The sequence below is a fragment of the Aspergillus japonicus genome, assembly GCF_003184785.1.
Source record: "Aspergillus japonicus CBS 114.51 unplaced genomic scaffold BO86scaffold_25, whole genome shotgun sequence".
NCBI lineage: Eukaryota > Fungi > Ascomycota > Eurotiomycetes > Eurotiales > Aspergillaceae > Aspergillus > Aspergillus japonicus.
The window spans coordinates 1-13,765 of record NW_020291662.1 but is presented as its reverse complement, the minus strand read 5'-3'; the positions used below and the strand labels follow the sequence as shown (position 1 = coordinate 13,765).

Genomic DNA, 13,765 nt, shown 5'->3' with positions numbered 1-13,765 from the left:
CCGGAGGTGTTGGTTTGTGTGTATGCGTCGGTCGGGTGCGAGGAGTCGGATGAGGAGGAGGAGTCGCCGGTGCGGGCTGTGCAGCGGGTGGTGCAGGGGGGGTATCACAGGGAGGGGTTGCAGCCTACGCCTATTGCTGGGCGGGGGCGGGGGTGGGTGAAGGGGGAGGTGGTGAAGGTTTCGGGGTGGTGGGAATAGGATTAGCGTTTGTTTGGGGTGGATTGGGGGTAGTGTATGGGTTTATGGGTGCATGTTGAGTGTGTTAAGTATGGGTATTGGTATCGGATGATAGAGCTTGTCTAGATCATACTCGGACTGGAGTATTATACACAACATATGTGACAGCGGTGGCCCCAACTCGGCTGATCAACCCATCCTCAAGCGAACTTACACTCCTCCCCCACCACACTGACCGTCGTCGTCACCGTCTCCACCACCACAGCACCCCCCTCCCCACTCGGCGCAGCCGTCACCACCGCCGTCGTCAGCCCGGTCGACACCTCCACCACCGCCGCCGTGGGCGTGGGCACAGTCCCGAGGGTCACAGGGTGGGCGTAGTCTGAACACCAACCAATAGTCTTAGGCACGATTCCAGGTTTCACGGTTTTGGAGGTCACGACGGGGACAACAGCAACGGGGATGGCGGGGGTAGCAGCGGGAAGGATAGAAGAAGCAGAGTGATCATGGTGATGGTGGTGGTCATAATGATCGGTGTGGTGGTGAGGGTGCAAGACAGAGCTGGAACCGGTGGGGCTCACCGTGACATAAACGGTCTGCGTGGCCGGGGCCGGGCAGGTGGGGGCGGCCACCGGGGTGCGCGAGGGCGACGGCAGCCCCGGGAGAGACGAAGGACTGGTCACGTCGGAGCAAGGCTGCACCGGCGGCGCGACGGTGAACTTCTCGCTCTGCGCGTAGATGATGTACACGTTGGTGCCGTTGATGCCGCTGATCTGGTAGCCCCACTCCGGGTCGGTGTCGCAGGGGATCTGCACGCGGTGCGTCAGGTCGGCGGTCGGGATGTCCAGCGCCAGGGGCACGTAGGTCGGCGGCCACGAGACGAAGTTCCACAGGTAGAGGCTGAAGTAGCTGGGGTCGGTGTCGACGCTCGTCCAGTTGACGCTGATGGTGGAGCCGGCCGGGTAGGTGGCATTGAGACCCGGCTTGGTGATGCTGATCGCCGAGGCAAGCGATGTCAGCGACACCAGCAGTGTGGGGTTGGATAGATGCATGGTGTTGCGGTGGACTGCAGGTTCGGTGCGGAGTGCGTTTCGAGTGGGTTGTAGAAAGGGGTATATACAAAGAATGCTCGAGATGACAACAAGAGCTGTAGTCAGGAAAGATAGAATCGGAGGTAAGCGAGTGACTGGATTCCGAAAAGAATGACTGGTAGTTGGAATGACTGGTGGGCGAAATAGAAGCAAGGGGTTCGGAGGGGGGGGATTATAAGGTGAGGTTTGTCGCATCCCCGGAGATTAACGGTCAGCCTCGTGAACCCAGCATTCCCCGCGCTAGTGCAAATAGTGCGTGCCGTAGACCATTTTGGGGTGTTTTCATTGCGGGGCGCCGTCTTGATTTGTGCTGTTTGAGGTCGGTTGGGACCGTGCACGAGGAATGTCTTGGCCATGTCTTGGTTGCACCGGTTGACACCCCTTGATTGGGTTGACATTGCACCGGTTCCTGGGAACCCAATTTAACTACTCGTGGCAATCTTACCTCCTCACCCGATGTAGTGCTGCTAATCATAAGTAACAGTCTCTTTAATTAAGAACAGGTGAGATCCAGGGACGGAGTGGATAAATGAAAGAAGGTCCCATAAGGCGAGTACCTAGTGATTCGCACTTGGCAATCTAGCCATCCCAGCGATTGATCGAATTCAGGCATCACACGTGAACAGGACACAGTATATATGTCCGGTCTTACTGTCCTTCAGATTAGCCGGAGATTACCTCGGCTCAGACTCAGCTAACTCAGACTCAGCTAACTCAGACTCAGCTAACTAATCTTAGTCGAGTCGCTATCTCCATTCGATGTTAATGTCAGTGAAATGTATATGAATCCTAAGCAACAGTGCTGTGATCCGAGGCTGGAACCAGACCGTATGGAAAATGTGCTTCTAGACATATCTACCACGCCGATCGGCCTTACAATGCAAAGTCTAATCGACCCGAATAGCTCGTCGTCTAATAAACTCGAAAATACGTCCGAGTTGAACCTCATTCAATGCCGGCCAGATGCAGAGTAGCACCACTCCCAAATCCAGAGTGATATGCTCCATTTTGTTCAACCATTTTGTTCAACCATTTCCCCGTGAGCATTACTCATCTGCTGTCCCTTTCTCTTCGTCCCGGAGAACGAAGAGCTCAAAGTTGTCGATGGTACTGCGAAGAGAGCGTCCATTGGGATTCCCTTTTGTGTTGCAAAAGGAGGACCACGATGCGGGGGGCAATATGAACCACGGATTTAGGCTAAAGGCTTACCAAGAAAATGCCACATGCAATTTTTATTATCTACTGGTAGCTAGCTACTCTAGCTCTCCTCGGAAACCATTAACGTTCTCGCATTTTGAGTGTCGATGTGAGGTCCCCGTGGCCTGTACAGGTTGGGATGAGCATTCATTGAAATTGGAGACACGGTGTTGTTTGTCTCTTTAGCTGGATACCAAGGATTGACATTGCTAGTTTGGAAAACTTGCTTCTGATGACAATCGGCCGATACACACTGCAAGTATTGAAATGCTTTGCTCGACTAATCTTCTTGACAAGCCATCGACATGTCTCTCGATGGGTTCATTTTTCTTCGTCGAATGCGGTTCCTCCGCATTTTCCAGATGATCTCTGATAGAGTATCGTAGCTCAAGGAATCCCTATATCAGCAGTATTCGAGAATTCAGCAGTGTACTTATGAGATCCTAGCTTTTATGATGCAGTGCATATGAGTCGAGACACACCATCTTCTGGCAAAAGGCTTGAAGATATAAGTAAGTCAATTCTAGATCCTCAACTTTTGCTTGCCATCGGTGAGTTGCTTGTAAATGGTGAGGGGGAAACATTGGCAATTGACCGGTCGGTATGGCACTTGATCTCCAGGTTGATTGTGTCAGGATAGAAGCAGTATCCTCATCCCGTGTGATTGCAGGAAGAAAGGTAGATATGTCAGAAATTGTCCTGTCTTTTGTCCTGTTTATTTGGATTTGTACGCGATTTGAGGCCTCAGGAGCGGGCTAGTTCTTAAATTCTTGGTGGTTGATTGTTGAACTGTCTAATCTCTCCAAGGTGGGCAACGCGCTTGGTGAATCGCCTCGGATCATGTGGGCTGGATTACTTGGGAACGCCAACAGAATTATGCTAAGCTTTTTACTAACAAACACTTCCAAAATCCTCTTGAGTATATTACTTGAAGTTCATTTTCTTGCTTCCTGTTGACATGGGTTCTCAGGATGTCCTTTACTGAGGTATCATGAATTGGGGTTTTTGATCTAAGAACTTTTGGAGGACTTCTCAGATTGACTTCAGTAAACTTTCACTTCTACATACAAATTCAGTGCAAAAGTGAGGTGAAAGTGAGGGGAAACTAAAAGAACCAAGAAATCAGAAGAATCAAAGATAAGATGAATAGGGTGTCAACAATGTGGGCAGATTGGCCCGTTTGCGGCCTCAGGCCAGGTGGCAGCCTCAGGCTGCAAACTGGCATATCTGCAGTGGCAGGCAGGCTTTGAAGTGGCGGCCAAGCAGGCCCTGAGGTGCGGCCTGGTTAAGGTGGCGAACTTGCGAGCCTGAGGCTGCCACCTGGCCTGAGGCCGGGGCCCATCTGCCCACATTGTTGGCATGATCTTCTACCATGCCGTTGCTTTGAAGATATAGACACGGTTGGAAAGAGACATTACTGACCGTCTGCGGCTGCTAACCTTCCGTACACACTTTCAACAATCACCAAATAGGATTTTGAGCTTCATGATAAGATTGTTCTGATTCATCAAACCCAGTCTAATTTTCATGTTGTCAAGGCACCCTGTAGAAAGGTACTATATATTTAGCAACCATAGTCCCTACAAGGGCCTGTAATCCCGCCTTTCTACACACCTTTTCAGGCACTTGTGAGAGCGCTTGTATGGGTAACTATATGTAGAATATACTTTCAGTAGGTATCTGTGCATTGATCCAGTCCTACAGTCTGGACCTGCCCCTGGTGGCCCTCTTACCACTCCGTCCCCGGTTGAAAAATGTATGTCATGTGACTGATATGAGAAGCGCCAATCAGGACAACAGATGATCTCGGCCAATTAGCAGCCATCGCGGATGGGCTCAGCGTTTCTTAGCTCACCGCTCCCGGCCCGGGGCAGAATTCCCGACCATGCCGAGATCTCTTGGAGACAAACCTAACGTTTTGACTCCCCACCCCGACATGACCCTGCTAAAGAATTCTAGAAAGCTTCCATTCTGCCGTTCAAGTAGCTTAGAGCTCTTGGCTCTTTGTAGGGCAGATGCCCCTCGTTTGGACGCGGCATTGATTGACAGTAGCGGCGTAGCTACTCACAACGTTGAGTTTTTTCGACATGCCTGGTGGATGAATAGCTTTGTAATGAATTTTTTGTTGACTTTCATTAGCAATCTGCAGCATCACATTGTTGAACTTTGGTGAAAACAAGTACTATTTTCCTATGCAATTCAACGGCGTGTTGGCCGTCGATGAAGCCGAACCCGGGCCGTCCTCACGAGAAGCAGACTCGGCCCGGCCGTTCTCTCTCTCATGCTACATGGTCTGGCACACGGGATGATCCCACCTTAGTAGCTTGTATTGCTAGACCCGAATTCAGCAAGAAAGTGACCAGTTTCCAGGGTAATACGAGTCAAGGGCAGACACACCTGGATCTCGGCGAGAGTCCGCGGCGTGTACGGAAGAGCGAACAGCCGTCCGGTTATCTGATTGTCCGCCGACAAAATCGTTGTCAGATGCGGCGCATTTAGCCTACAACCGCCCGGCGCCATCCGAGAGGGACCCTATAGTCTCTTGAGAAAGGAGGAAGCTGATTGGAATTTGGACATCCACTTTATCTTCTCGTATACGGAAGGGCATTTAGTCTACCTCGTATACTCTACAGCCCGCCTGGACCCTCCTGGACTCAAGCTTCTCACGGAATGCTTGGTGGATGCAGAGCGATCAGGAAGAGGGCTAACGTAGATTAATACGAGCTAGCCATGAAGCAAAGCTTTCAGGAGTTGCAGATTATGGTTAGCAAGGCGCGCGTCTCGGAGGGAATTACGTTGACCAATCTTCTGCCTCAATTGTGTAGGCTGGATTCAGCCATGTTGTGCGCCTGTGTTGGCACAATTCCGACCCACCGACGACCCTCCAGGGACTTTAGCTCCTGATAGCCGTTGCGAGAACGTTATCCTCTCAAGTACTGAGTAAGTTCTGAGTAAGTGATTATGAAATTCTGATAAAGCGACCCCACCGTAGCCCATCCAGGATTTGAACCCACGAGGTGGGACCCTATGTTGGATCCCCATTCGCCCGGCAGCCCGGGAGGCACCGGTCACTCTCGGTCATCCTTAGCTGACTTTCAACAATGACCGCATCAACCCGGTAGGGGGAAATGAATTTTCTTCTAGAAAAAAAAGTATATAAACCCCGGGATCTGTCAGAGATGCATTTCCACCAGTCACCGGTCATCGATCAAGATCCTCCGCCATGCACGCCCTCTGGACTGCGACCACCCTGCTCGCGTCAGCCGGAGCCCTGCTGGGCGCCCAGGCGCGTCCGACTGACGGCAAGAACCACACCGTCCAGTCGGGATACGATTACATTGTTGTTGGAGGCGGTCCGTCCGGCATCATCACTGCGGAGCGTCTGGCCGAAGCCAACAAGAGTGTGCTGCTGTTGGAGCGCAGCACGGCCGGCCCGACGGTCGGAACCGGCTCCAACTACACCCTGTCGTGGAACGATACCCTAACCGCCATCGACGTGCCGGGTCTGTCCTTTGATGTCGGCAACTTCCCGCAGTGGTCCGAGTACATCTGTACCGACACCGATGGCACGGCGGCCTGTATCCTGGGCGGCGGAGTGACGGTGAACTACATGGTCTTCGTGCACCCCCCGGACCACGACTTCAACGACAAATGGCCGGTTGGCTGGAAGTGGGCGAACGTGACTGCCGGTGCCGATCGCCTGTATGCGCGCAACCCGGGCAGCAGCGTGCCCTCGGCCGATGGCAAGCTGTACGACCAGACCCTCTTCACCACCCTGTCGACCTTCTTCAACAACCTCAACTGGACCGCCACCGACATGAGCGCCCAGCGCAACGAGAAGTTCCAGACCTACAGCCACCCCGTGTGGAACATCAAGGACTACAAGCGTGCCGGCCCCGTGCGCACCTACCTCCCGCTCGCGCTGCAGTACCCCAACTTCTCCCTCCGCATGGGCGCCCTTGCCACCCGGGTCATCCGTAACGGCAGTCTGGTCACCGGCGTCGAGATCGTGAACGTGGCCACCAACACGACCGAAGCCATCCCGCTTGCCCCCGGCGGCCGCGTGGTCCTCTCCTCCGGCGCGCTGCACTCGCCGCGCATCCTGTTCAACTCCGGCATCGGCCCGCGGGCGCAGATCGAAACCGCCCAGAAGAGCGGGATCAGCGTGCCGCCCACCAAGGAGTGGATCCACCTGCCCGTCGGCGAGAGCCTGATGGACCACCCGATCTTCTCGATCGTGATCCAGACGGACAAGGACTTCAACGAGCTCGACGCGGCCGCGATCCTCAACGGCACCGCGACCAGCGAGATCACCGCGTACGAGGAGGAGAACGACGGGGTGCTCACGCAGGGCAAGCACCGGCTGATCTTCTTCAGCTCCAACGTCGCCAGCGACGGCCACACGCGGTACTACCAGGGCTCGTGCACGCCGACGGCGGAGGGCGAGGTGACCATCACGACCTACATGACGCACGGGCTGACCTCGAAGGGCGTCCTGGGGCTGGATGCGGACCAGCGCACCGTCATCGAGAAGTCGCCCTACCTGCAGACGGCCGGCGACCGCGAGGCGGCCACCCTGTTCATCCAGTCCATGGTCGATGCGATCAACGCCCCCGGCTCGGGCTTCCAGTTGGTCGAGTACACCAACACCTCCGCCATCCTCGGCTCGCTCACCGCCGGTATCCACTACGCCGGCACCACCAAGATGGGCACCGATGACGGCCGCTTCAACGGTACGGCGGTCGTGGATACCAACACCAAGGTGTACGGTACGGACAACCTGGTATGTTTGCCTCCTTGGTTGCCCCAATTCCCATATGGAGTACTAACGCAATTTCACAGTACATCGTGGACGGTGGCATCCACCCCGATCTTGCTTCTGGCAACAACCAGGCGACCATCATGGTTGTCGCGGAGAACGCCGTGGAGCGTATTTTGGCGCATTAGAGGGGTATATCCTACCGAGGGACGGAGGGTAATTAGACTAATGCTCTGTATTTTATCCTGTATTCTATCTGGGAAGTAACGACCTTAGGCAGACTTTATGATCAGTTCAGTCTGCAGTAATAGCTACCTACTTATATACTCAGCTGAACAAGTAACTCACTTTCTTCTACACGACGAGCACTGCAGCCAATGTGTTGTTTAGACTCTCAATAACATCAATTATTATGTGCTAAGCCCTCGTGAAGGGTGAATACCAATCGATGCTTAACAAATCATGAACACATTGATCTCTGGACCCAGCTAGCAGCCCACGAGCCTGGATCTTGACAGTTCGCCGTCTTTGAACAATGCGCCTTCAACTGCTATTATTGCAGCTCAAAGGCTGACGTACCAACTGGCAGTAATACTCCAAAGGGTTGTACTGTACAGTCGGCATTGCTGCAGGATGCAAACGGGATGTCGAGGACCGTACACACGTGGCAAGAGGATTGATTTTATTCGAAAGATGCCAAGCCCCATGTCAAATTACACCGTGAGACCGTTATACGTCGGCTATGGCTCTCCCAGCCCCCCTGTAGTTCTTCGCGATAGGCCTGTGCTTGAAACGCAACTAAATTCCTCGTTCAAACTCCACTAGGATTTGCACTCGAATTCTGCATCCACACATAATATCCACAGTGATGTACACAGTACAACAATTTCCCCCACATACCAGTGCTCAACGTGGCTAGTCCCACGGTGGAGACAGCGCGAAGCGAAGAGGCGAGCATCATTGGAGGGCTAACCGCCGGCCTTGGTTCATAAGCCTCAAAGCTCACCTGCGATCATTATATCAAGAATCTTTTGACCCCGAAAACAACCTTTCTTGATTATAATATACCGAAGACCAGTAAAAAGCAATCCCGGAGCAAGCATCCAAGTCTCACACAAAAGCACGCACCCCTTGACCAGAAAGGTCGCATTGAACAAATGGACGACCGTCCCCCACCGCACCCCGAACCAAGTGCCTCCGACTCCGACTCCGACTCCTCCTCGGAAAACCCCCTTGCGAGCATATCCCCCTCAGAAATCAGAGTCGCAATCTTCTGCGCCCTGCCCATCGAATCCGTCGCCGTGCGGTACACCCTCGACGAAGAATATCAGTGCCGACCGCCACGACACCACCCCCAAAGCAAATACGTCTTCACTTACGGGCGCATCGGCGAGCATAAGGTGGTGCTCGCCCGGCCGCACCAGATCGGCCCCGTCAAGGCGGCCCTCTGCGCCGCGGCGGTCAGCGGGCTGTTCCCGACCGTGCGATTCGCGCTGATGGTGGGCATCGGAGCGGGGATTCCCGGCAAGCGGGATATCCGGCTGGGGGATCTTGCTGTTGGGGTGCCGAGGGAGAATCATCCGGGGGTGGTGGAGTATGATCTGGGGAAGTATGAGAAGGATGGGTTTGTGTTGAAGGGGGCGTTGAATAAGCCGCATCCGGTTCTGGTGAGTGCGGACGGGGCGTTGGAGGAGGAGGAGATCATGGGGCGGAGGCCGCTGCGGAGGGTCCTGAGGGAGCTGATGCGAAGGCCCGGGTATGGACGGCCGGATTTGGCAGATGTGCTTTATGATCCGGGGTTTCATCATGTCAACAAGGGGGAGGACTGTCGGGCCTGTGATGTGGCTGACGATAGTAAGGTTGTTGCTCGTCCGGTGCGCGCGGGTAAGCGGGGGTATCCGGTTGTTCATCGGGGGTTGATTCTCTCCGGACGTGGAGTGATCAAGAATCCTGAGGATCTGGATCGTCTCCGTCGCGGTCAGGATGATGCCATCTGTTTTGAAATGGAGGCAGCCGGCATTGTGGACGAGATCCCCTGCCTCGTGATCCGCGGGATCTGTGACTACGCGGATACACACAAGCAGGACGGGTGGCATCGGTACGCTGCAGCGGTGGCGGCGGCGTACTGCAAGGCGGTACTGTGCAAGATTGATGGCCCTGAGGAGCTCGAAGATCCCGTGAAGCAAAGGACTGGCGACGCGTTCGGGGAGTGTGATTTCGCAATGTCGCACGACCATCCTCAGTCGAGCAATCTGCCGTGGTCGGATGCCGCTGCTGCCGTACCACGTCGCTTGCTCCCAACTTCGGAGATGTCCACAAGCACGGTTTGTCAGGATACCACGAGGTCGCGTGGACTGGCGCATTGGTTTGATAACTGACGCAGTTATACTCCAGAGACTTGAGGCTGGATGCAGATTGGTGCCGGAGGCCGCATTTGGAGTGAGGGACCAGGGACCAGGACTCTTTTCTTGCTTGTGTGTATACTGTACGTAGGCACTAGTGGACAAGGGCGGAGATTACTCGGGCTTGGTCCCTTCGTCACCGAGAGTATACTCTACCCGGAAGCATGATTGCATTTAATGTACTTGCTTGTTCCTTACTGCGATATTTGAATGCGTCTGTGGTGTGGTTTATTCTCACATGCCAGGAGCGGAGAGAGGGGGGTCGAGATAGTACGTTGAGGAAGCGGTGAAAGGTGAGGGAATCATGAGCTATGAGCGAGAGTATGGGAAAGTCAGTTTCTCCATGTGGAGTGGCTGGACCCCCTCAGGGCTTGAGGAGCCATACACTTGTGTCTGGATAGGTGTGTTTGGATGTTAGGTGGCCGCTGTGTGCAGATAGTGACTCAGCGATCCAACATATCGTCAAAGGCGCCAAGAGCGGAATGCTGACAGCTCCGCCCTCGCGCACGACTCCTTTAGCTTTGAGTTAGTGTACAATACCCTATCCAGTCATGTATTCAGACAAGCGAATCGATGATTAAGCCAAGGGAGGCAGTGCCATGCCGAGAGGATGGAAGTCTGGGTGAGCCGGTGACCCGGCTCTTGTTGCCGCTGCCATGCATCTCGGCATGATACTGTCAATAACCTCTCAGGCATCTCCCTTCACACAGCCTCGTTCGAACATGGGATTTCATGAGGGTTGGTTTATCATGTATAGCATCCACTTTCATACGCATTGCCAGCAATTCAAACCTCTTACTCCCCACGCCATTCTACTCCCCAACATTCCTCCTTAACGCAGAGATCAACTTAGGGTTCCCCCCCACCGCCGATCCGGACCCCGAACCACGGCTCGAGTCCGGGGTACAACAGCACAGCCCCCAAGCCGTCCACATGGTATGACGAAAGCGACAGCAGTATAGTCTGCATAAATGCATCACCATGAATCAGTCACGTATCTAGCACCACCACGATCCATCATCCATGAAACAAGATGGCTCCGAACATAGACAGCAAACCCACCGAAACACCGCTCCCAACCACCCACCGCTTGCCCTCCCCCTCGCCCTCCTCCTCTGACCCCTCCTCCTCCCACCCCTTCGCCTTCACCGCAACCCAACTAACCACTCTCTTCAACCCGAAATCCTTGGAGACATTCCTCGATCTAGGCGGCCTGCTGGGCCTGGAACACGGCCTCCGCACCAACCTAACCACCGGCCTGACCACCACCGAATCCCTCCTCACCGGAACCATCACCCTCACGCAAGCCCGTCACCACGCCATCTCCAAAACCACAAGCACGCAGCCCCTCCTCTCCCAGCCCGCCACGGGAGATCATCAAGCCCCCATCATCCCCCAGGACCAATTCCACTCCCGCCACAAAGTCTACGGCCGGAATGTCCTCCCCGAACCACCCCGCAAATCCTTCGGCCGGCTCCTCTGGGACGCGTACAACGACAAGATCATCCTCCTGCTAACAGTGGCAGCCGTCGTGTCGCTGTCGCTGGGCATCTACGAGGCCGTCAGCGGGCAGTCGCGCGTGGACTGGATCGAGGGGGTGGCGGTGTGCGTGGCGATCGGGATCGTGGTGACGGCGACGGCGGGGAATGATTGGCAGAAGGAGCGGCAGTTTCGGAGATTGAGTCGGTTGGTCAGTATCCTAGCCTATCCCTTTCTTACCTTTGGGTTATGGAGGATTGGGGTGCTAGGGCTTATGGGTTGGGGTATTTGCTAGGGCTAATGGGTTAGGAGTGTCTGTGAGTGCTGTTGAGTTGTGCTGACGTTTACGTTTACTCGCCCGTGGCAGAAAGTCGACCGCGAGGTGCGGGTTATCCGCTCCGGCCAGCAGATCATGGTTCACATCCACGACCTCACCGTCGGGGATCTCGTGCACCTCGAGCCGGGGGACTGTGCCCCGGCTGACGGGGTGGTCGTTACCAACTACGGGCTGCGCTGCGATGAGTCCCTGGCGACTGGGGAGGCGGATCAGATTGAGAAGGTGAGTGGGGCGGAGGCGTGGGAGCGGGTGGTGGCCGGAAGGCAGAAAGCGGATGAGGGCGTGCTGCAGGAGAAGGAAATTCCGAAACTGGAGGAGGAGAACCTCGACCCGTTTATTATCTCAGGCAGCAAGATCCTGGAAGGGCTGGGGACGTACCTGGTCCTCAGCGTGGGTCCGCACTCCACCCACGGGCGGATCATGATGTCTCTCGGCACGGAGAGTGATCCGACCCCGTTGCAGGTGAAGTTGAGCCGGTTGGCGAGTTGGATTGGGTGGTTTGGGCTGGGGTATGTTTTCCCCTGTATTTCCGTTGTCTTTGAGGTTATGTATAAGGGGTAGGGATGCTTATGTGGGTTGGGTAGGGCTGCGCTACTTCTCTTCTTCGTCCTCCTCTTCCGCTTCCTGGCGCAGCTGCCGGATAACCCGGCGCCGTCGACAGTCAAGGGGCAGATCTTCATGGATATCCTGATCGTCACGGTGACGGTCATTGTGGTGGCTATACCTGGTATGTTTCTGCCCTTCCCTGTTTAAAGATGATGCGGACCGTGTTGACGTGCGCAGAGGGCCTCCCCCTCGCGGTCACCCTAGCCCTAGCCTTCGCGACAGGTCGGATGCTGAAGGAACATAACCTCGTGCGACAGCTGCGCGCCTGCGAGACGATGGGCAATGCGACCGTCATCTGCTCGGATAAGACGGGCACCCTGACGCAGAACAAGATGACGGCGGTGGTCGGGTTCTTCGGGGTGTCCGAGTCCTTTGGCCACCTGCCCACCCACACATCCCCGGCTGCTTGTCCTGTGCAGGTTCCGCAAGCTGTTGCCAGGTTTCCTGCCTCGTTCCGAGACCTGCTGGTGAAAAGCATCGTCGCCAACTCTACTGCCTTCGAGGAACGAAGGGAGAACGGGACCGAGCTGGTCGGCAACAAGACGGAGATCGCGCTGCTGCAGTTGGCGCAGGAGCATCTGGACGTGTCTGATCTTGCTACCGAGCGCGCTGGGGTAGATGTGCTACAGGTATACCCGTTTGATTCGGCGCGGAAGGCGATGGCGTTGGTGTATCGCGTGCGCCCGGATACGTATCGGGTGCTGGTCAAAGGGGCGGCGGAGGTGGTCTTGCGCGCGTGCAGAACAGTTGTCCTTGCTGATGGTTGCGTGGTGGATGAGGTGTCAGTTGGCCCGTTCGCTGACAGCGACGTGGATGTGATTGAGCAAAGCATCAATACCTATGCCTCGGCCGCTCTGCGCACTATCGGACTGGCGTATCGCGACCTCCCGGCTGGGGTTGCCGGGGGCAGTAAAGGCGGCGAGAAGGGTCTTCCCCGCTTCGAGGAGATATTCACCGACATGACCTGGATTGGGTTGTTTGGGATTCACGACCCCTTGAGGCCGGAAGTGACGGAGGCGATTCGACAGTGTCATTCGGCCGGGGTGAAGGTGAAGATGGTCACCGGTGAGGTTGTTTCTTTCTGGGCAGTAACTCGCATGACTGACGTGTAGGCGATAACATCAACACCGCATTATCTATCGCCGCCGCATGCGGCATCAAGACCGACGATGGCATCGCCATAGAAGCGCCAGAGCTCCGAAAGCTAAGCGACGAGGAACTCGACGCGATTCTCCCGCGTCTCCAGGTCCTGGCCCGCTCCTCCCCAAGTGACAAGCAACTCTTGGTGCAACACCTGAAGAAGCTCGGCGAGATCGTCGCCGTAACCGGGGACGGGACGAACGACGGACCAGCCCTCAAGTCAGCAGATGTGGGCTTCTCGATGGGCCTGAGCGGGACGGAAGTGGCACGCGAAGCCAGTTCGATCATCCTTCTCGACGACAACTTCCGATCAATCGTCACAGCCATAGCATGGGGACGTTGCGTCAACGACGCGGTGGCCAAGTTCCTGCAGGTGTGCATCTGCCTGACATTCCTTCTCAGAAGACCAATGGTTGATTGACGTACTGTAGTTCCAAATCACCGTCAACATCACCGCGGTCTGCCTGACAGTGGTCACAGCCATCTACAACAGCTCCAACGAAAGCGTCTTCAAAGCCGTGCAACTTCTCTGGCTGAACCTGATCATGGACACCTTCGCTGCGCTTGCACTGTAACC

General features: G+C 55.4%; 4 protein-coding genes across 4 annotated transcripts; 3 read left to right on the top strand and 1 right to left on the bottom strand.

The window, feature by feature from the left end:
* Positions 1-375: 375 nt before the first annotated feature.
* On the bottom strand, positions 376-1,474 carry BO86DRAFT_389354 (GPI anchored serine-threonine rich family protein; the record flags this gene model as incomplete). The annotated part of the gene is made up of 1 exon (XM_025672109.1): positions 376-1,474. The coding sequence occupies exon 1, from the start codon at positions 1,227-1,229 to the stop codon at positions 378-380; it is 852 nt and encodes a 283-aa protein (XP_025527460.1). The 5' UTR covers positions 1,230-1,474.
* Positions 1,475-5,561: 4,087 nt separating this feature from the next.
* Positions 5,562-7,412, top strand: BO86DRAFT_430469 (FAD/NAD(P)-binding domain-containing protein; the record flags this gene model as incomplete). The annotated part of the gene is made up of 2 exons (XM_025675695.1): positions 5,562-7,248; positions 7,308-7,412. Exons 1-2 carry the CDS (start codon positions 5,689-5,691, stop codon positions 7,410-7,412), a joined length of 1,665 nt encoding a protein of 554 aa, XP_025527459.1. The 5' UTR covers positions 5,562-5,688.
* Positions 7,413-8,262: 850 nt separating this feature from the next.
* On the top strand, positions 8,263-9,795 carry BO86DRAFT_339107 (5'-methylthioadenosine/S-adenosylhomocysteine nucleosidase family protein). Its single transcript, XM_025668998.1, has one exon. It carries the CDS (start codon positions 8,382-8,384, stop codon positions 9,600-9,602), a length of 1,221 nt encoding a protein of 406 aa, XP_025527458.1. The 5' UTR covers positions 8,263-8,381; the 3' UTR covers positions 9,603-9,795.
* Positions 9,796-10,387: 592 nt separating this feature from the next.
* On the top strand, positions 10,388-13,763 carry pmcC (putative calcium transporting ATPase (Pmc1); the record flags this gene model as incomplete). The annotated part of the gene is made up of 6 exons (XM_025669920.1): positions 10,388-11,316; positions 11,473-11,951; positions 12,027-12,169; positions 12,226-13,113; positions 13,161-13,561; positions 13,620-13,763. The coding sequence occupies exons 1-6, from the start codon at positions 10,660-10,662 to the stop codon at positions 13,761-13,763; spliced, it is 2,712 nt and encodes a 903-aa protein (XP_025527457.1). The 5' UTR covers positions 10,388-10,659.
* Positions 13,764-13,765: the final 2 nt, after the last annotated feature.

Bases quoted from the DNA above. Each gene is read 5' to 3' on its own strand.
- BO86DRAFT_339107 (XM_025668998.1), top strand. From the start codon at position 8,382: ATGGACGACCGTCCCCCACCGCACCCCGAACCAAGTGCCTCCGACTCC.